Here is a 22,500-nt window from a genome sequence, read left to right on the forward strand (position 1 = left end):
GCTGTCTCTTCCTCTGCCTTGTGTGTGTCTGTGATCTCTTGGACACGAAGATGCACAAACATCTGTGCAAGAACTAACTAGAATGCAGGTACAGCCCTCCTGAACACACACGCAAGGAACATGTGACCGAGCGCGCACACACACACACACACACGCACGCACGCACGCACGCACAAAGAAAAGTGTGCAGCGAGGAATGTACACCTTGTGTGCACTAAATTAGTAATGCAAGTACACATAGATCACACACACACACACACCACAATCAGAGCAAATCACAAAGGTCAGTCCCTTTCTCACACACACCTGCAATCCAACACATCTGTATGTGGTCTTCAGATCCTCCTACACACACACAGTGAAACTAGCACAATCTTTATGACTTCTGCACACACACTGACACTAACATATGGATCGTCTTTGTGAATTGCGCACACATCTGGTTACAGTCCGGTGCAAAAGACTTAAAGTATAAAAAAACGCATATGGACATTATACAACAACCTGCACTTCAAACTTTTTTCCCTCACATGCTGCACATTAATGGACACACACACACACACACAGTCACACACACACACAGTCACAGTCACACACACACACACACACACACACACACACACACACACACACACACACACACACGACACACACACGACACACACACGACACACACACAGACACACACACAGACACACTTATGCCTCGTTCAGACCAAGTCCGAATTACGCTGCCTGGTAGCGGAGGTAGCAGAAGAAGTTTCCCCGTGAATTTGCTGTATTCACTCGTGGCATTGACATGTTTGATTTAGCAAATCACATAACAGCTCTGGCTTGACAGTAGGGCTGTAACGATATTGTATCGAACCGAGAAATCATGATACTAAGACTCACGATACTGTATCGTGATACAAGGAGGCAGTATCGTGATACACCCTTTCAAAGTTTTGACACCCATCAGTCCAGAAAACTACCACATGATATGAAGTGATGGTGCTTCGATTCATCATCATTATTAAATTTAAACTTTTTAAATTGTGTGCAGCCTCTTGTAACCTATTTTACCTACAACTTGTCATAGTTTTATTCATAATCTTATTTTGTAACATTGAAATAAATCGTGATACGAACCAAATCGTGAGTTGAGTGTATCATTACAGCCCTACTTGACAGCCTGGGACATTCCTTGATATGAACATTCCAATTGGTTTTCACTGAACCACGTCATAGCTCGTTACCATACGATTAGCTTGACTTTAATCGTTAAAATTCGCTCTGGTCACTCAGTTCGCTTCGCTCCTGGCGAATTCGCTCTGGTAGCGCTGGTTGCGTGCCCTCCATAGAGAAATAATGACTTCCGTCACTCCGTTAGCGTAGGTCGCTCTTGGTCTGAACAAGGCAGCAAACAAACCCACGTCATCTCTATACCCATCCAGAACAGCACTACTTCTCCTTTCCTCCTCATCCTGCCCTCCTTCTCTCCCTCTCGTTCTCCTCATTAGTGTGTGCGTATACATTCAATATAGTAATGACAGCAGCCTGAAGTGTAATTGAGTTTTTCAAAACACAGGTGTGTACGGCCTGTATGGGGGAATGGATGCCACGAACACACACCAACGGCTACAAGAGTGGTTCTCAACCTTTTTTGAACAAACACCCCCTGAACCTCATCATACACCTCGCAAGGTGCCCTTGACCTCATCATAGGCATTCTAAAATAGACTAAAGACCTCCAGTGAAAATTAAGCACAGCCTCTTCTCAGCTGTATTCTTCTCAAAGCCCCCCCTAGGGGACCCCAACGCCCCCAGACTCATCAATCCATTCCTTCCACCATGGCTGAAGTGCACTTCAGCAAGGCATCTATCCCCACACTGCTCCAGGGACTGTAACCACTACCCTGTAAATATCTAAGTCTCTTTGGATAAAAGTAAATGTAATGTCATGTAATGTAATGGAAAATCTTCAAAAGAGTAGAAGTATGCACACCCCACCTCGCTGAGGCAATAGGCTCGAAACGTCGTATGACTTCAATAAACCTTCAAAGCGTAGACACAGTGTGCAGAATTCTACTTCTTTTTAATGTAATGGAAACATCACAAATGGTGGTGCATTACCTCTGCTTGGCCTGCAGGGCGGCGGTCCTGCGCCTCTCCTCCTCCAGCCTGCGGCGCGCCTCCTCCAGCTGGGTGAGGGGGTTGGGCGCCGGGTTGGGGGGCATGGTGGGATCCTGGATGAAGAGATGCGAGGGCTGTACTCCTCCTCCGGCTCCTCCACTGACACCACCACCTCCTCCTCCTCCTGATGCCCAGCCGTGGGACATGGGAGCTCCGGTGCCTCCACCACCCAGCATGCCCATGGGCACCATGCCCAGGCCACCTGCCCGATCCAGGGAGCCCGCGCTGGGCCGCGAGGAGGAGGAGGAGGAGGAGGGATCCAGGGCCTGGGAGCGTTTGAAGCTGCCGGAGCCACTGATGGGGAGAGAGGGAAGGAGGGAGAGGGAGAGAGAGAGAGAGAGAGAGAGAGAGAGAGAGAGAGAGAGAGAGAGAGAGAGAGAGAGAGATAGCGAGAGAGCAAGAGCAAGAGCAAGAGCAAGAGCAAGAGAAAGAGAAAGAGAGAGAGAGATCATTAAGTATGGTCATCAAAACAAAAAAGTAATAGGCCACACGTCACATTCTCACATGGAGCTCAGTGAAACCCCGAGCGAAAAGATCATTGATCAAGATTGTAGATGAAGAGTCTATTGTTACGTTCACATACATCACACCCTTGCAAACATCCATCCTCATCTTTCCTTTCTATTTCGCCATTAAACAGGGGGAGTGCATGTTCCCAACTTGCTTGAGGCATGCCATCTTCGGGCAGCCACTCTCATCTGTGTTTATCTGTTTGTGTATGTGAGAAACATTTGTATGTACTGCACATATAATAGCGTATTGTGGCTTGTATTGTGTGTGTGTGTGTGTGTGTGTGTGTGTGTGTGTGTGTGTGTGTGTGTGTGTGTGTGTGTGTGTGTGTGTGTGTGTGTGTGTGTACCTGTAAGAGCTCTTCTTGTGCCGGCTGCTCTCCCGGTCCCCTTCCATCATCCACTGCAGGATCTTCTGCTTGTGATCAAGCTCCTCTGCTGGCACGCCAGACTCCACCCCTCGGCCGTCGGGGCCTCTCCCATCGTCCCCTTTAGCCGCCTCCCCTTTGGGCTTCAGCCCCCGGCGGGATAGTGTACTGCCTTTGCTCCTGTCAGGAAGAGGAAGGATTTTATATGTGAATAATTTGTATGTAATAAACTTACACCAGAGAGAGTAGAGAGAGAGAGAGGTTCCATTGGCCCATTGTTTCCGGGTTCTATTATTGCAAGGGGGAGGGGGGGGTAAATCCCCCTTTAGGCAGACCTAGGCAGACCTAAGGACTGTTCTATTCAATGTAGGAGCATTATGACACGCCGCTTTAGGCAGACCGGAACCTGGTCACGTTAGGTGCCCATAGCAACCTATTACAATGGCATATCTCTATACTTAAAGAATAGGGAGAGAGGGGGTGTGGAGGGGACTCAAATTACTAATTTTGTATATGCATAAAAATTGTATTTATACAATAAGCTTCTTTATATTCCCCGTTTGGATAATTTTACCCATTTCATGAAAAATAATTATACAGAATGCACCAATTAGCAATCATGATTACCACAATCACACACACACACACACAGTTCCCCACTGCTCACCCGTAGACCCCAACCTCGTAGCTGTGACTCACACATTCTCTCTCGCCCTCTCGCTTTCACTCATTTTCTCGCTTTCGCTCATTCTCTCTCTCTCTCTCGCTCATTCTCTCTCTCTCTCTCTCGCTCATTTCCTCGTTATCTATCCCTCTCTCTGTTTCTCATACCCACCCTCTCCTCACCTGTACCCCTTCAGCCCCTGCGGTTTGGCCCCGACCTCATCACCCCAGCTGGCCCTCTCTCATGCTCACTCCATTTTCTCTCTCTCTCACTTCCTCTCGTGTTCTCTCTTTCTCTCTCCATTTCATCCACCCTCTCTCTACTCACTCGTATCCCATGCACTCTTGCGGCGCGGCCCGGACCCTGTCTCCATAGCTACGACCCCGGCTTTCTCTCTCACTCTTCCTAATATCCCCTCTCTCTTTCATTCTCTCATTCACATCCTCTTCTCACTGTCACTCTCTCTTTTTCATATTCTCTCTCTTTCTCTCGCTATTGCTCCCCCCCCCTGTACTCACCCGTATCGCATGAGCTCTTAGTGCGCGGCCCCGAGCCCGTCTCCATAGCTGCGACCCCGGCTTTCTCTCTCTATCACTCATATTCCCTCTCTCATTCACACACCCTTCTCACTCTCACTCTCTCTTTTTCCATATTCCCCTTCACTCTCTACTCACCCGTATCCCATGAGCTCTTGGTGCGCGGCCCCGACCCCGTCACCATAGCTGCGACCCCGGCTGCTGGCGTAGTGGTGATGTAGCGCGGCCTCTCCATTCCACCCTCCGGCGTCTGCGTGCTCCCCCGGCACGCCCAGGTGCGCGGCGTGCGTGTGTGTGTGCGGGTGCGTGTGGTAGGGGTGCTTGTGCGTGGCGGTGGTGTGCGCGGGGTGCGTGTGGTAGGCGGAGAGTGGCGGGTGGTGATGGTGGTGGTGGGGGTGGGGGTGGAGATGGGGGTGGGAGGGAGGCGACCTGGGGGAGTGGCAGCCCGGCGTCTTCATGACGCGCGACACGTGCTCGTCCAGGATTCGCTCGGGGTCGTCCTCAGACGCGCCCCCTGGCGCACCCATGGCGACCACGCCGCTGTTGCCAACGCCGCCGCCGTACGGGGGGACAGAGGTAACCACGGAAACGTCAGCGTCGTCACCTTCCTCCTCCTGTTGGTATACACAGGAAACGTACAGTACATGAAACTATTTAAATGAGCTACAATAATGAAAAATGTTAAATTACCCACAATAATACCTGTAATTAATATATGCATTAACAATAATTTAAAAATTCATAGCCCTCCACCTCAAGGTCAACTACTACAAGAAATGTACCATCATAATTGGAAATCATTTTTTAGTTGGGTAACTACTGCATAGTTACAGCATAATCAATGTTACAATACGAAGGACCATTACATAATCTGCAATAAACATGGACCCCTTATTTACAATACAATAAGTTCATTAAATTATCTACAGTAATAACACACACACACACACACACACACACACACACACACACACACACACACACACACACACACACACACAGCCTTTCCTTGGTCACACACGCCATAGTCTCTCCTCAGCAAAACACACACACGCACGCACGCCATACGTTCCACTGGGCAACACACACACACACACGTCTGTACGTACCAGGCGTACGCGGCGCAGTCTCTCCTCCAGCCTCTCCTGGGCCTCTCGTTCCCGCTGCACCGACTCCAGCCGTACGATCAGCTCCGCTGCAAAGCGCTCGGGCTCCACGTGCACGTCCTTAGGCAGCCGGTGCGTACGCTAGAGAGAGAGAGAACGAGAGAGCAATTATTTAATAATATGAAACATAATTAAGTAATGTAAACGAACATAAATGAATATTAAACATGTACCACATGCATGGCAGGCAGCTGTTGCGTACAGAAATTCAGAAAGAAAGAGCGAAAGAAAGAGCGAAAGAAAGAAAGAGCGAAAGAGCGAAAGAAAGAAAGAAAGAAAGAAAGAAAGAAAGAAAGAGTGAGCGAAAGAAAGAAAGAAAGAAAGCTCACACTAGTATCATTGAGTGCTACAGCTGCACATGCCTGTCCTTTGGAAGCCGGTGTGTGTACGCTAGTCAGGTTAAGACAGACATGACAATTATATTAAAAATGAATATAGTCTGCTCTGGCTTCATGTCAGCTGGTGTATACGGTATTGAATTAAGACAGAGAGTTGTGATATTTTATGGTCAATATTAATTGAGGAATGTTCTATTAAGCGCTCCTGCTTTACATGCCATTCCTGATCAGACAGTGCGTAGGCTACACAGAGGACAGCCACGTGCGCATGCACAAGCACGCACACACACACAAGCGTGCACGCACGCAAGCCCACACGCACGCAAGCCCACACGCATGGCACGCTAGCACACGCATGCAAGCCCACATGCACGCTAGCACACACGCAAGCCCACACGCACGCTAGCACACAAGCACACACGCACTCTAGCACACACACAAACACACATGCACGCATGCAAGCACACACGCAAGCACACACGCACGCAAGCACACACGCACGCAAGCACACACGCACGCAAGCACACACTCAATATCTCCTTTACATTATCATTATGGTTATCATATTAAGCGAACTAGCACCGCAAGCTTCGGCACACGAGCACCTGACAGACACAATCATATGCATGATCATTACACTAAAAGACTATCACAAGGTCACTCACTAATACAATGTTTTTTTACAACGTTAATTTCCCTCGGGATTAACAAATGATAGTCACATTTTAATGATTTGCATGATGTGCTAGACTAGAGAATTATTTGCGATGCCAAAGAATCCAAGCGTATACGGCACATTTTAAATATAGAATGTACTCAAAAATGCTGCTCAAAACACAACACGCACATATTTTAAGAGGGACAGAAAAAAAGGCTTATACGGTAAGTGTCTCCCAAACGTGCTATTTGCCGATTGTGGACAAAAACTGATCGTAGTGGCCATGAAATCTAGTGCTGAAATCCAGTTGGTTGGATCTTTACAGAGAAAAGTCTGCACTGAAAGGCAGGGAGAGCAGAGACGGCCTGAGCATCAGGACACACAAGATGTCGTAACTGGCCGACATGATACAACGGCAAGAAAGGGGGGGGGACAAACAAATGATCTATTTGACAGCACAAGAGAAAAACACCAGAATCAGCAGAAAAAGGGAGAGAAGGGGGGAAAAAACTGTTATACACACTACTCCCTTTTCTCCACACACACACACACACACACACACACACACACACACACACACACACACACACACACACACACACACACACACACACAAACACACACACAAACACACACACACAAACACACACACACACACACTCGATCGATACAAGCTGCTCTCGACTTGTTTGAGACAAAAGGTTTCTGATGGAATCAAGATGAGCGTGTGTGTGTGTGTGTGTGTGTGCTATTCTCTAAACATCTGTTTGGATGCCTTTGTTTTTCAGTGGAATGTGTGTGGGTGTGTGTGTGTGTGCGTGTGCGTGTGCGTGTGCGTGTGTGTGTGTGTGTATGTGTGTGTGTGCGTGTGTATGTGTGTGTGTGTGTGTGTGTGCTTTTTTTTTGTCCAGTGGAATAGCATGTCCATACAGTGCAGTGCCAAGCTTAAGTTTCTTAATCTGTGGCCTTAATTGGCTTCTTCTTGCCCAGTGTGGCAGCCACATGAGAACACAAATCAACATCACACACACTTGGTCAATGGTGTGTGTGTGCGTGTGTGTGTGTGCGCGCGCGCGCGCGCGTGCGTGCGTGCGTGCGTGCGTGCGTGCGTGTGTGTGTGTGTGTGTGTGTGTATTATTATTCTGGATGTGTGTGTGTTGGGGCCTCTCCAGTCACTACAAGTTTTGCTTAATTAACGGGGGTACTAGATCACGTCTTTCTTCCCCTCCCCCTCCAGTTCTCTCTCTCTCTCTCTCTCTCTCTCTCTCTCTCTCCGTCTACGGTCTCTCGTGTACACCCTGGCTGACACTCGCGCTCACACACCCCTAATCTACCTCCACGTATCGTCAGGTGCCACCTAATTAGTGGAGTGGGGGCTGGGATGAATGCAGGGAGGGTGTACATCCATCCATCCAGGTGATGTGAGGCTCATACACAATGATGTAGAGATGGTGTGCACTGTGCAGTACTGATAGACCGATATTTATATCGGTATCGGGCCGATATTTGCATATTTTAAGTGTATCGGTATCGGCCGATACGCGTGTGGTTTCGGCCGATACGCAATATTTATCATTTTATGTCATTCAGGTTTTTTTTAAAGCACCAAGACACTTAATTATTTTATTACTTGATTGTTAGACATTACTTGATTGTTAGAGTGGGTGTTTAAATGTTACAAGTTCTACCTCAATTTTATAATGTTAAAGAAATGTTTATTTTTAACTTGAGACCTGGAAAAATTGTCGTTTTTTAACCTTTTTTTACCCATGTCGGCCCCAAATTTCGGGTATCGGAAATCGGGTATCGGCCAAGGGTGATGAAAAAATATCTGTATCGGTCGACCCCTACTGTGCAGTACTGATGCTAGATATAACAGCAGCACAGAAAGGCACACAGTAACACACTTAAAGATGTAAACAAAGATGGGCACAAATCAGACAAACGCTATACCAACAAAACACATGGAAATTAACACACGCAGTTAGATATCCAGACCCACTCACAAACACACATCGTCATGGGATATTGGGTAGGAACACACACTGGGAAATGAATTAGACACACACACACACACACACACACACACACACACACACACACACAGGAAGTAGGGGGGCATGCGCACACACCCACACGCCATACTCGTCGGGATAAGATCACACGGCTGTACACACGCGCGCACGCACGCACGCACGCACGCAGCAGGTACTCACTGGGATATGAGGTAGGGGCACGCGGCCGTTGACTTTGGCACTCTCCTGCATCTCCTTGCGGTGGTGCTTACGGTAGCGGTACGGGGGGATGCCATCACTGGGGAGGGGGAGAGAGACAGAGAGAGAGAGAGAGAGAGAGAGAGAGAGAGATAGAGAGAGAACGAGAACAAGACAGAGAGCACGAGAAGAGAGAGCGAGAGAGCGAGAGAGCGAGATAGAGAGAGAGAGAGAGAGCAAGAGAGAGAGAGAGAGAGAGAGAGAGAGAGAGAGAGAGAGAGAGAGAGAGAGAGAGAGAGAGAGAGAGAGAGAGAGAACAAGACAGAGAACACGAGAAGAGAGAGCGAGAGAATTAGTTTACATTATAATCTCGGTTAATATTATTATGATATTAAGTGCTCCGGCTCCACATACACATCCTTAGGCATTGACTCTCATCCTTTATCGTATATCATACTTTACATATGATATCATGCATTCATAAGTGCATCTTGAATAAAGCCACGTCCATGAATTATAAAACTGCAGTTAAGCTGCTAATGGGAGAATTAATAATGGAGTATGAGGAGTATGTTACACGACGCTGTCGGAGACGACACGCGGCCGCTTTGCTGGACATGCTGTGCGTGTGTGTGCAAACACGCTCTGCTGCACACAGTTGTTGGTTGTGTGTGTGTGTGTGTGTGTGTGTGTGTATTCTTACACACTGCTGTCGGTGAGAGACATGGTGTCCACATCACTGGACATGCTCTGCTGTTGTGTGTCTGTGTGTCTGTGTGTCTGTGTGTCTGTGTGTCTGTGTGTCTGTGTGTCTGTGTGTCTGTGTTCGTATTCTTACACGCTGCTGTCGGTGAGAGACATGGTGTCCGCATCGCTGGACATGCTCTGCTGTTCCGAGTCGTTGGCGCTGGTGGCAGGAGCTCTGGCGTAGCCCGTGTTCACATAGTACGGATTCACAGGCTCCTTCCATGGCACATGTCTAGAAAACCACGCACACGCACACAATTAATAAATGATATAATAATCAAAACGTTCATCGCAAATATAATAGTGGTTCACTGGTTCCTTCCACGGCACATGTCGCGAAGGACACCTCACACACACACACAACTAATAACAAATAATATAATAAAACATTCATGGCAAATATGAATAGGGGTTCACTACATCCTTCCAAGTGACATGCCTACAGGGATAAGGAGACAACACACACACATGCACATCGTACGGATTCACTGGCTTGGATTCAGTATGGCCAGGGCTCCAGAGTGCGACCAATTTGGTCGCATATGCGCCCATTTTTTTCAATGGTGCGCCTAAAAAATATTTTTAGGCGCACCGGTGCGACCAGCCATCAGTAGAACAAAATCAATTACCAAACAACCGTTTTAATGGACATAAAATTAATAGTCATTCTACAGTAGTGGTCCATCATCACACAATAAAACTTGTCGATGCGGTCATTCCTTCAACTCCGCTGAACTACCGGTAGCTTTCTCCCCCTTCCTCGTTCACAGGCAGCCCGACGTTTCAGAATAGAATGTTCGACTTCGCTCAACTATCCGAGTTCACATGTGCCAGCGAGTTTTGTGTTCTCAACCAGGCGAGTTTTACAACGGACGAGAGAGTTACAATCACGGTAAAAACAGCAAAATGACTTGAGGATATTTTAAACACCAGAGAGTCACATTCATGGGGGAAAACTAAATGGCTTGAGTGGATATTAAACATTGCCACACAACGCAGACGGGTGCCCGTTTCAGCCGCGTGCAGAGCTGGCCAAACAGGTGACGCGCTAGTTTGTCGGTACTTCTGTGAGAGTTTTTGATATTGACTAGGGCAGGCTACATACTGCCTATCAGTCGACAAGGCNTCGTTCATGCACCTCGAGACAGCGAGAGAGGGAGAGAGAGGGAGAGAGAGAGTGAGCGAGCAAGCGCACTAGTGCTGTCGTGTCTGTTCGTAGCGCTTGCTAAGATACCACAATCATTATGCAGAGGGAGAGCGCTCAAAAACGGGGAAATAGACAAAACCCAATTCACCTCAGATTCCACTGTAAACATAGGCTAGGCTATTTGTGTCTAATGATTTTAAAAATCATGACATTTTTAGCAGGGTTTGTTAAAAAAAATCTATACATCCATCTATCCATCCATCCATATATCTATCTTCATATTGTAACTCTGTGCTTCCTTGTGCCGTGTGCATAGTCTTATTGCAGAAAAGGCCGGTATGTTGATCTTACTAGTCAAACCCATACTCGCTAAAAGGCTACTAATTTGGTCTTTTCTACCAGCCAAACTGCTTGTAGCCAAGATGTGATAGTTAGGTAGCCTACTGTCATGTCTTTTATAAGGAGCACATTTGGAAGACTAGCCTATAGCACATGAAAGGCTCCAGGTCTTTTAAAATATAGCAACAATAATAGAATAATAATAATAATAATTATTATTATTATTATTATTATTATTATTGCTATTATTATTTTTAATTATTATTTTTTAAAGCTGAGGTGCGTGTGTGTATGGGGTGGTGAAAACATTTGGGTGCACCTAAATTTTGTGCTGGTGCACCTAAAACATTTTTTTAGGCGCACCAGTGCAACCAGTGCAAAAAGTTAGTCTGGAGCCCTGATGGCACATGTCTAGAAGGATACGGATACGGATACACACACACACACACACGACACGCGCACGTGCACGCACAAACACACACACACACAAAATTAATAAGTAATATAATAATAAAACATTCATCGCAAATATAATAGTGGTTCACTGGTTCCTTCCACGGCACATGTCTAGAAGGACACAACATACAAAATGAATAACTTAGCCATCATATGTCTGGAGGAATACAGATATAACACACACACACACACACACATACATAGACAAATTATAAATAATATAATAATAAAACATTCATCACAAATATAATTGGGGTTCACTGGCTTCTTCCATGGCACATGCCTAGAGGGAGACAAATAGGGACGCACAGACAGGGATACGCCCGCCCCCACACACACACACACACACACACACACACACACACACACACACACACACACACACACACACACACACACACACACACACACACACACACACACACAAAAAGTTCATCACAAATATACAGGTTGACGGGCTCTTAAAATCTCGAGGGACACACGCACACACACAATTTATTTTTAAAAGTTCATTACAAAATAAGGGTTCACTGGCTCCTTCTATGGAATATGCCTTCAGGGCGAACACGCAAGCACACACACACGGACACACACACACATGGACACTCAAGGGCACAATTAATTAAAGGTCATTACAAATGCACAGACACAATATCAATATAAAGGTCATTACAATCACACAATCATATGAACACACACACAGTCATTATAATATCTCAAACACACACACACACAGTCCACCCACTCCTTCCATGGAACAAGCCTGCAGGGATATCACGCACGCATGCATGCAGTTTGTCATTGTGGGCACCTCTCATTGCCTCCCTTCATAATTCAAATTCGAGGATTCTTAAGGCCAGGGATAAGGGGACAGACAACCACACACACACACAAACACACACAATTACTAAGAAGGTCAGTACAAATAGACACGCGTAATATCAATACAAAAGGTCATACTTACAATCATATCAATACACACAAACGATCAATAAATAGGTCATCACAATGTCTCATCCAGACATATTAATCTGCGGGCCTAATAAGTTCAACCACATCCCAAATGGACAATGGGCGGAGGCTGGTCACGTGCACAGGGACCCAGTGGTACTTGAACACGGTGTTCCGTTCCGTCTCAGACGCAGTTGTATTACGCTAAGCTTATACCTCCGCTGTCTGTCTGTCTGCGCGTCTGTCTGTCTGCGCGTCTGCCTGTCTGCGCGTCTGCCTGTCTGTCTGCGCGTCTGCCTGTCTGTCTGCGCGTCTGCCTGTCTGCGCGTCCGCCTGTCTGTCTGCGCGTCTGCGTGTCCGTCTGTCTGTCTGCGCGTCTGTCTGTCTGCAGAGTGACCCAGCCATCCAGTAAGCTCAAACGGACACCTGTCATTGAAGCTATGTGTATACCAAGCGCGACCTACGCTACCTGTGCAACGCAAGTCATTATTTCCATGGAGGATCGGCGACTAAAGCGACCAAAGCGAATTCGCCAGGAGTGAAGCGACCTGAATTACCAGAGGGAATTTCAGTCAAGCTAATATTACGGTAATGAGCTATGACGCAGTTTGGCAAAAAAAAACTATGTTCATATCTCCGAATGTCGCAGGCTGTCAAGCCAGAGGCGTTATCCTAACATATGCGATTAGCTAAATCAACCATGTCAATGTCACGTCCAGAGTGACTAAAGCGAATTCATGGCAAAAATGCCTCAGCTACCTGGGACGTGTAGGTCGTTTCAGGCGACCAACCCAACCCACTTGGCCCTGACGTGCCAATCGTCTAGACACTACCATATTAAATTAATCATCTATTGAAAAACAATCCAGGTGGCAAAGACAAAACACACACAAGTGTTGAAAAATGACTCATTACAATGAATCCATATGCCAAGTACACACACACACACACACACACACACACACACACACACACACACACACACACACACACACACACACACACACACACACACACACACACACACACACACACACACACACACACACACACACACACACACACACACACAGGTGTGCTGCTGCTTATGGTATTCTGCTGCCTCTCCCCCATGTCTGCTGGCATTCCAGAGCCTGCTGTAGTCAGCTGGGGCAGAGTTCCGGAATGTCTTTGATCCATCAGGTGACGGCACATAGGAGGACACACCAACTATGCTCATTGCAGGACAAATTCACACCAAGTTACTATGCTCAAATGAATGTGATTTGCACTGACTAATGAGGAATTCCAGTTTTTCCCAAACTTGAAGCGCATAGAAAATTATCACAATGTGGTCTGAAACTGTGAGTGATGAAAATGGTGTTTAAGATGTTGGGGAAAAAAGAACGTTATATGTACCCTATTTGATCTAATATCGATATTAGGTCTGCTATAGTGAGCTGATGCAGCTCTCTGGAATGTCTTTGATCGGTCACGAGACGGCAGGAAGGAGGACAGGCACGCTCAAAGACACAATCGACTTTACACCTTTCCTCAAAAGAGCAACTTCAAACAAAACTATTAGCCTAGCCTAAGAAAGAGAGAGCGCCAGACAGACAAGAAAGGCAGACAGAGAGAGGCAAGCAAACAGGCAGCACATGCTGGAAAAGGATGCACACCGACTGCACTCAAAAGACACAGTCCACTTTACACCTTCCTCAAAAGAGCAAAGTCTTCAAACAAAACTATTAGCCTAACCTTCAACAAAAGAGAGAGCCAGGTAGAAATATCTCAGACACACAGACGCACAAAGACAGCACTAGAACAGGATGCACACAGACGGCAGTCAAGGAAACACACTGCACTGATTGCGCTCAAAAGACACACTCAACTCTACACCCTCCTCAAAAGAGCAACTTCAAATACAACGATTAGCCTAACCTACCAGGGCAGAGAGAGCCAGAGACAGACAGAGATGCACAAACAGAATCATGAATACAATCAGTAGACAGCAGTCAGGGGAGATCACACACACACACACACACACACACACACACACACACACACACACACACACACACACACACACACACACACACACACACACACACACACACACACACACACACACACACACACACACACACACACACACAAATCAGTTTTGTATTGCGCTTTTAATGATACTCAAAGACGCTTCTATATGCAGACAATGTCATGGACGACACTATAAGATCACTATAAACAAACACACACACACACACACACACACACACCCTCCGATGGACACCAGTGTTTCCCGCAGGACAGTGATCAGTGAAGGTGGTGTGGGGTAAGCTGGCGTCAGAAACAAGACAAGATTATGATCGCAGAGGCCGTTTCATATGAAATCTGATGATTGAAGAACTAACAAGGAGCTTTAGACATTACATTCACAAAACAAAAGGGGACCTACACTTAGTCAATGTGGTAGGTTAACTGTAAAGCAGGAGAACCCTTTTAATTCGAAGGGCCACTTAAAATGTTAACTCCTCCAAGGGCCGTACTACAAGTATTAACTAGGGGTGTAAATCACAGCCTTCATGACGATACGATACTTACGATTTCTTAAATCAGGGATTCGATTTTTTTTCGATACTTGAGAATTCTCCACGATGCGATGCAATTCGGTTCGATTCAATTTTTTCCAATTACTTTTCCACTACTATTGTGTTATGGAGCTAGGGCATTGCACAGGGGTCAGCGATTCGATTCTTTTCGATTCTTAAGAATGCCCCACGATACGATGCGATGCGATTCGATTAAATCGCCAGCCGATACTTCCGATACATCGATACAGTTCGATTTTATTTACACCCCTAGTATTAACACAAACCAGGATTTGCCCCTGCACTTTAGGACTACATTGAAGGTGGCCACAATAGACCCCACCTGAAGTCCCCTGAAAATATAGCTGCATGGTATTGCAAATGCAATTCCAAAGATTGCAAAACAGGTCATATTTGTTGTGAAACTGCATAACCTTAAAACTATATCGCCCCCCTGAGCCTTCGAGTTCCCTAGCCATGCCCCAAAGGGTTGCCGAAAACCTGTAGGCCTACACCTTTCTCAACACGGCAACTTCACACTAGGGATGGCGAAAATTGAAAAAAACTCTTAACCGGCTACTGAGACTCATTAACCGGTGGTTAACCCGGTAATCTTAAATTATACAACGTTCGCGTGCCTGATATGCACAGCACTGATTTTTTAAATTTTTATTTTCCACATAAGCCTTTTTTTTGCTGCCTGTAGGTCTACACCTTTCTCAACACGGCAACTTCACACACAACTATCAAGCTTCCACAGATAAACACATATAAACACAGACAGACAGCAGGGATCAGCAATCTTTCTCCTACAGTTTTGTGATAAGTTACTACCTGACCTCATCTCATGAGCACAGCTAGCAACATGGGATACATTCTCTTCCACAAGCCCTCCCACAAACACACACACACAGACCATGTGGGTCATATAATTTCATTTGGGCTAATCATTTTTAGAAAACATGGATGCACGCGCACACACACACACACACACACACACACACACACACACACACACACACCAGATGCGCTGGGTGTAGTGTAATATAGTGTACTCTGCGCTCGTTATGTAGTCTCTTTTACGATGTGGAGAAAACCGTGGCTGGTAATAATTCTCTCTCTCACACACACACACAAAACATTCATGCTCACTCTAGAAAGCGCGCGCGCACACACACACACACACACACACACACACACACACACACACACACACACACACACACACACACACACACACACACGAAAGCACATAGACTAGAGTGCATCTTTGTAATAACAAAAACACGTTAGAAGGAGGACACACACACCAACAACATTCAGACTACAGTACCATACATCTCCTTACAAATAAAAACGCATTGAAGCACTCACACAAACGCCATAAATCCATCTGTTACACAAAGACGCATTAGGAGGAAAACACACACACACACACACACGCACACAAAAGACACAGAAAACATCTGCGACGCACATTCACAGAGACACAAACATGCGCGCGTGCACACACAAAGCACCAATTAGAAAGCTTGGCTGCGCACAAACACACAAGACAGAAAAACACAAGTGTGCACACACACAAACAGCACTAACAGAAAGACTGGCTGCAGCACTACACACAAACACACAAGACAGAAAGACACAGAACACACACACACACACACACACACAAACACACACACACACACACACACACACAAACACACACACACACACACACACAGCACCAAAACCACATCTACACATCTGGAAGATATTTTGACACCCCAGAACAAATGCTTTAGGCCTGACGATTGAGCAAGAGCCCTGAAAGAACAGGAAAAAAAACTATTTCAAATGTTCATGTGCAGATATGAACCTCACGCCCTCCCTATAGCACACCATGAAAATCCACTTAAAGCACATCATGTGCAAACACACAGACAAGAAGCTAGTAAGAAGAACACCTCACTCTGTCTCACAATCATACACACATACACACACACAGTTACAACAAGTGACGAATATTGCATTTTTCAATATAATGGTGGCAGTCATGTTAAAGTGATAAGCTTACTGTCCCGTTTTTTGGAAATAAGCTTATTTTACACCTCCCTTTGAGTTAAATAATAGGGTTTTACCGTTCTTCTGTACTTTCGACCTTTCGAAATTTTACCCCCATGCTAGCAGTTAACATTGAGTCCTATGAGACCAGCTGGCGGCTAAGTGGTCTCATAGGACTCAATGTTAACTGCTAGCTTGGAGGTAAAATTTGCACTGCCATACCCAGAGAACGGTTGAAAGTATAGGAAAATGGTAAAACCCTATTACTTTACTCCAGGGGAGCTGTAAAATAAGCTCATTTCCAAAAATGGGACAGTATCACTTTAAGCTGTTTCAATTCATTTCAAATGTGACCATGATCCGGGAATATTTCGGCTGCGGAATGTTGTCCCACACATGGTAAACAAAATATTCCGGAACTTGTTTTAAACAGAACACTGACAATATTCCGTTTGAAACCGGAATATTCTGTGAATGTAACTGCAGCTCATCTTGTGCTTTTTTATGTAAAGGGATACAGGAAAAACCAAAAGCATGTGCCGCACAGCACAGTGCTTCACTGAGAAGTGTGTGTGTGTGTGTGTGTGTGTGTGTGTGTGTGTGTGTGTGTGTGTGTGTGTGTGTGTGTGTGTGTGTGTGTGTGTGTGTGTGTGTGTGTGTGTGTGTGTACTTCCACACATGGTTCCAGAGCAGAGGATGCAACTAAAAGCATCTGTGTACATGCGGTCTGCTTGTACTTAAGTGTGCAATGCTGACAAAAGACTTGGTGTGTGTATTTGTTTGCTTGTACCTTCGTGTGCTATCCTGACAAAAGACTTAGTGCAGAAAAGACTGCACTGTGTTCCACTGTTTACTGAAGCTCAATGTTCTAGTGAGCGCATTGATTAGCAAGACGGCACAAAATAGGAAGAAAATACTACTAAACTGGCAGAAAAACTACTACTACAAGAAGAAAATACTACTAAAAACACACAAACTGAAAATGTGTGTGTGTGTGTGTGTGTGTGTGTGTGTGTGTGTGTGTGTGTGTGTGTGTGTGTGTGTGTTTTATTCCAGAAAACAAGAGTGTAAAAGGAAGCTGTTGTATCGACAGTAATACAAGGGCGTCTGTACACACACATTGGGCTGAGTACTGTTATTGAAAGACCAAGCATGCTCATGTGTACGTATGTGCGTGTGTATAACACCACCTGAACCCCCTGCCATCGTGGCGCAATTTCCTCCCCATGTGTGTGCGAATGTGTGTGTAACATCATATCTAAACTCCCTCCCTCCCTCCCTCCCGTGTGTGTGTGTGTGTGTGTGTGTGTGTGTGTGTGTGTGTGTGTGTGTGTGTGTGTGTGTGTGTGTGTGTGTGTGTGTGTGTGTGTGTGTGTGTGTGACACCATACCTAAACTCCCTGACGTCATGATGCAGTTTCCTCCCCGACGATCTGAGGGGCGCCGTCTCCATCAGAAGCTCCCTCGTCAGCCGACTGGCAGGGGCGGAGCCTCCAATCCCTGACTCCACCTCCTCTTCCTCCTCCCGCTCCGTCGAGCGCTCCCACTCCTTGTCCTCCATGAGCGTGGGCAGGTAACCCGGCAACAGAGGGGGAACAGCCGGAACACCACCCGTTGTCCCCGTCATCATAGACGATGACAAAGCGTTCGATGAGGTCAACTGTGCCATTAATCCAGCGGCAACACTAGTCACTCCTTTCCCGCCAGAAATCACCTCGCTTGTACGGTCCTCAACACCTCCACCACTGCTACCACAGTTTAATAAAGGGTTGCTGCTGTTGCAGTCGGCACTGCCGTGCACGGGCCCGTCATTGCCTCCTCCACTGTCGCTCCCGCTCCCACCAACGCCCCAGCTCCCGTGCTCGCGCGCATGCTTGAGGTAGACGTCAGACTTGAGGAACAGCGGGTAGGTGTTCTCCTCCATCCATCCCTGGACCTAGAAAGTAAGAAAAAGCAGTGTTAACACTTATAATGATACTGTCCCATTTTTTGGAAATAAGTTTATTTTACACCTTCCCTCGAGTTAAATAATAGGGTTTTACCGTTCTCCTGTACTTTCAAACGTTTTCTAGTCATGACCGTGCAAATTTTACCTCCAAGCTAACAGTTAACATTGAGTCCTATGAGACCAGTTAGCTGCGAGCTGGTCTCATAGGACTCAATGTTAACTGCTAGCATGCAAGGTAAAATTTGCACTGCCATACCCCCGAGAACGGTTGAAAGTACAGGAGAAAGGTAAAACCCTATTATTTAACTCAAGGGGAGGTGTAAAATAAGCTTATTTCCAAAAATGGGACAGTATCACTTTAAGAGTATTCTGGGACTAAATACACTGGGGTGGTAAATGTAGGTGTTCACCATCTGCTGTCACACGGAGGTCTTTTTTGTTACTTCTTATTTATTTTCAGTGCATATAGACCAACGTTTCAATGAATCGTATTAAGCTTAGTAAAAAACGAATGTGCCTCCGTCTGGGCCTGCTCAAAGATATGTAATGAGGTTAAGTAAAGGAAGTATAGGCACCAAGTACTAAACTTGAATACTAATTAAACTAAAAAACTAACATACCTCTGTCTGGGCCTGCTCGAAGAGCGAGGCGTCCAGCTGCTGCCGTGAGACGCAGTCGCGGATGAAGGAGCGCGTGGCCGGCTTGATCTGACGCGCCGTCACGCTCCCGCTGCCGTCCGCGATGTACTTCCTGTAGATGGCCTTGGCCAGCTTGAGCCGCTTCCCACTACCACCATCACTGCTACTACTCCGGACGCCGCTGTCTGTACTGCTGCTGCTACCAGTGGTACCAGATACAGAAGAGCCAGCTGCTGAGGAGGTGGACCCAGTACCGGATCCCGACAACGAGCCCCCAACTGCGGTACCACCTGCAGGGATGGAATGAGTGAAACAAGAAAAAAAGAAAGAGTGCCGGAGTGTTAATATCTGGCAACATACTAAAGGATAAATATGTACACAGTACCGGGTCACGGCGATGAGCCCCTAACTCCGCTACCACCTGGAAAGATAGAAAGAGTGGGGAAAAAAAGTGCTGGAGTCATATGTGCTAAAAAGTGCATATTTATCACACACACACACACACACACACACACACACACACACACACACACACACACACACACACACACACACACACACACCTGAAAGTTTCTGTAAGCCACTGCAAGCAAGTCGAGAGGGTAGCTCTCCGCACGAGCTTGCACACACACGCGCACGCACACAATCTGAAAACACAGACGCGTGTAACACTACCTGGAAGTTTCCGGAAGCCACTGCAGGCGAACCAGAAGTCGAGCAGGTCGCCGCAGTCCTCCTGGCACAGGAAGGCCCGGAACAGCTGAATTCCGTCCTCGTCGTCCAGCAGCGAGTGCAGGGACTCGGCCCAGCGCAGGTACGGCGGCGTGGGCGACGCGCTGCCCTCCGGCTCGTAGCCCAGGTCCAGGTCCGAGCGCCGCGGCGTGGCAGCCACCGAGACCGACAACGAACCGTCGGAGAGCCCTCCTCCTCCGCCACCGCCTCGAAAGGAGTCTCCGTTGGAGACGCCGGTGACGCTGTGTTCAAAATTCAAGATTGGTGAATGAATGAACGATTAAATTAAATGACCTCATTTGACATTATCAGTTCTTATGTAGAATTACACTGAGTCCAAGATATCAATAAATTAAGAGCATGATATCATACACAATATATATAAATTAAGTGCATGATATCAATTCAATTTGTGGTGCTCTGTTTTTTATTCTGTGGCGCTGTGCCATAGAACAGTCTATGTGTAGGAAACGCTGTACATGCCTTCCCAGGAAATAGGCACGGGGAGAGAAAAAGAAAATAGGATCTTTCTAATATCCTAACTGCTGTCCTCCCTTGCCTGCTTGTGGCCTCGTGATGACACCACTGACCACAGGAGTGTATTTCAATATCTTGCAAAAATGCAATTCTAATGTCATTTTCTCCTTTGCTATCGGGATGGTTAATGAAGAATATTCCCCCCCAAAAGTTGTTGTGGCTAGGCTGACAGCAGGGAAACGTTATTGTTTTCTCCACAGAGGAAGGGCATCAGCGAAAGGTGAGGCCACGAGCACAGGAAGAGGACGTTTAGTCCGCATAATGGAAAGAAGCTAATGTGTACCTGTTGCCATTGGTTTTGGTGGGGTAGAAGCTGTGGGGACTGTACATGGAGCGGTTGTATTTGGACAGTGGGGATGGAGAGGGGACGTTAGTGGTTGCCGTAGTGGTGGTGGTGGTGGTTGTGGTGTCCCCTTCCATGCCCGGCACGGGCGGCCGAGGGGCGTCCTCATTGAAGCGTGTGGTGCTCCCTCCTCCCAGGTCGGCATGGCGACTGCGGATCCGGACGCTCATTGTGGACGATGAGGTCGCTGTGTAGATCCGTCGGCCTGTCGACTTGAGTGTGCGACAAGGCGTTGGGGAGGATCAGAATCTGGCAGCCTGGGAATTCATCCTTGACACAGGGGACATAGAGACAGAATATACACTTTACTACTTAAAAATGAACAGCGATACAGGTCACTTCAATTGTGATGATTATAATTCGCTTGCAGGTGACTCGATACTCATGAACGGCCATCTGGGTACTTTGCTCTTAAATTTGCGTTACGCCCCTTTATGGGTGAAAACAAACCGAATGTCTCATTGACTTACATGCTACATCGGCTAGCCTAAATGAACACATTCCATGCTTCAGCCACGGCTGTTTGGCTATATTATTTGAACAGCCGGGAACACAACATGTTTTCGGCATGTTGCGCGTGAACAACGCTAGTCTACAGGTTCGTATCTTTCGTTTATTAAACCCCAACATCACCAATTGACTTGCATGGGTTGCTTTCCCCCATAAATGGGCGTAACGCACATGGAAAACGTAACGCCGTTCATGAGTATAAGACGAGGTGGGGGAGGATCAGAATTGAGCAGCCTGTGAATTCATCCTAGGTCCTTAGGTCCTAGGCCTTAGGTCCCTTGCCTTTACAACAGGGGAAATAGAGACAGAATATATGCTTCAATGTTAGCAAAGACACAAGTGGGGAAATATATACACAACAATTAAAGAGGTGCTGCCGAGCCGACCTACAATAAAGTATGAAAAGCCAAGGGGGTGCCGCACACTCCGAGATGACTAGAGAAAAACGTTTAAGTCATGATGCTAAGTCGCAAGCAAATGACTCTGTAACACACTATTTCAGTCTGTCAGAAAGTGGTTTGATTTTGCACACGACTTATTGTTTGAGGTCATCTTTCTTCATAATTATTTGTACATCTGACATTTAGCACCTATTATAATGGGTACCCAAACTACCCACTTGCACTTACAATGCAGTAATTAAAACTGTTTTAGATAAAGAATGGGCAGCCAACGAAGCAAATAAAACACTCACTGAAGCAAGGACACAAAAGGTAGTAGAAATCTGGATCTGACCTATATTTTAAGCCTCACACAAGCAGTTGTAATATTTGGGTAATCAAACTTGCCTGCTTTTAAAATCAGCCAGGAGACGAATATGCAAATGCCTGACTTAGTCATGTGGAATAAAAAAAATTAGCTCAAACTCCTGCACGTGCATGTTATCAGGTAGAACAACATCTGTATCTACTTGT

General features: G+C 46.5%; 1 protein-coding gene across 2 annotated transcripts in view; it reads right to left on the reverse strand.

Annotated features, from left to right (window-relative positions):
- The window catches only part of LOC134449306 (axin-1-like), a 27,199-nt gene that overhangs the window by 3,449 nt on the left and 1,250 nt on the right, over window positions 1–22,500 (reverse strand). For both annotated transcript variants that reach the window (XM_063199190.1, XM_063199198.1), the window contains exons 2-11: window positions 21,017–21,346; window positions 20,140–20,438; window positions 19,447–19,754; window positions 18,270–18,814; window positions 9,465–9,605; window positions 8,630–8,726; window positions 5,361–5,498; window positions 4,390–4,865; window positions 3,034–3,231; window positions 2,115–2,468 (exon numbers count right to left, since the gene is read on the reverse strand). In XM_063199190.1, the coding sequence (XP_063055260.1) occupies window positions 2,115–2,468; window positions 3,034–3,231; window positions 4,390–4,865; window positions 5,361–5,498; window positions 8,630–8,726; window positions 9,465–9,605; window positions 18,270–18,814; window positions 19,447–19,754; window positions 20,140–20,438; window positions 21,017–21,246 (2,786 nt within the window). In that variant the 5' untranslated portion in view covers window positions 21,247–21,346. The remainder of the gene's footprint in view (window positions 1–2,114; window positions 2,469–3,033; window positions 3,232–4,389; window positions 4,866–5,360; window positions 5,499–8,629; window positions 8,727–9,464; window positions 9,606–18,269; window positions 18,815–19,446; window positions 19,755–20,139; window positions 20,439–21,016; window positions 21,347–22,500) is intronic.

Source organism: Engraulis encrasicolus, chromosome 1 (genome assembly GCF_034702125.1).
Source record: "Engraulis encrasicolus isolate BLACKSEA-1 chromosome 1, IST_EnEncr_1.0, whole genome shotgun sequence".
Lineage (NCBI taxonomy): Eukaryota > Metazoa > Chordata > Actinopteri > Clupeiformes > Engraulidae > Engraulis > Engraulis encrasicolus.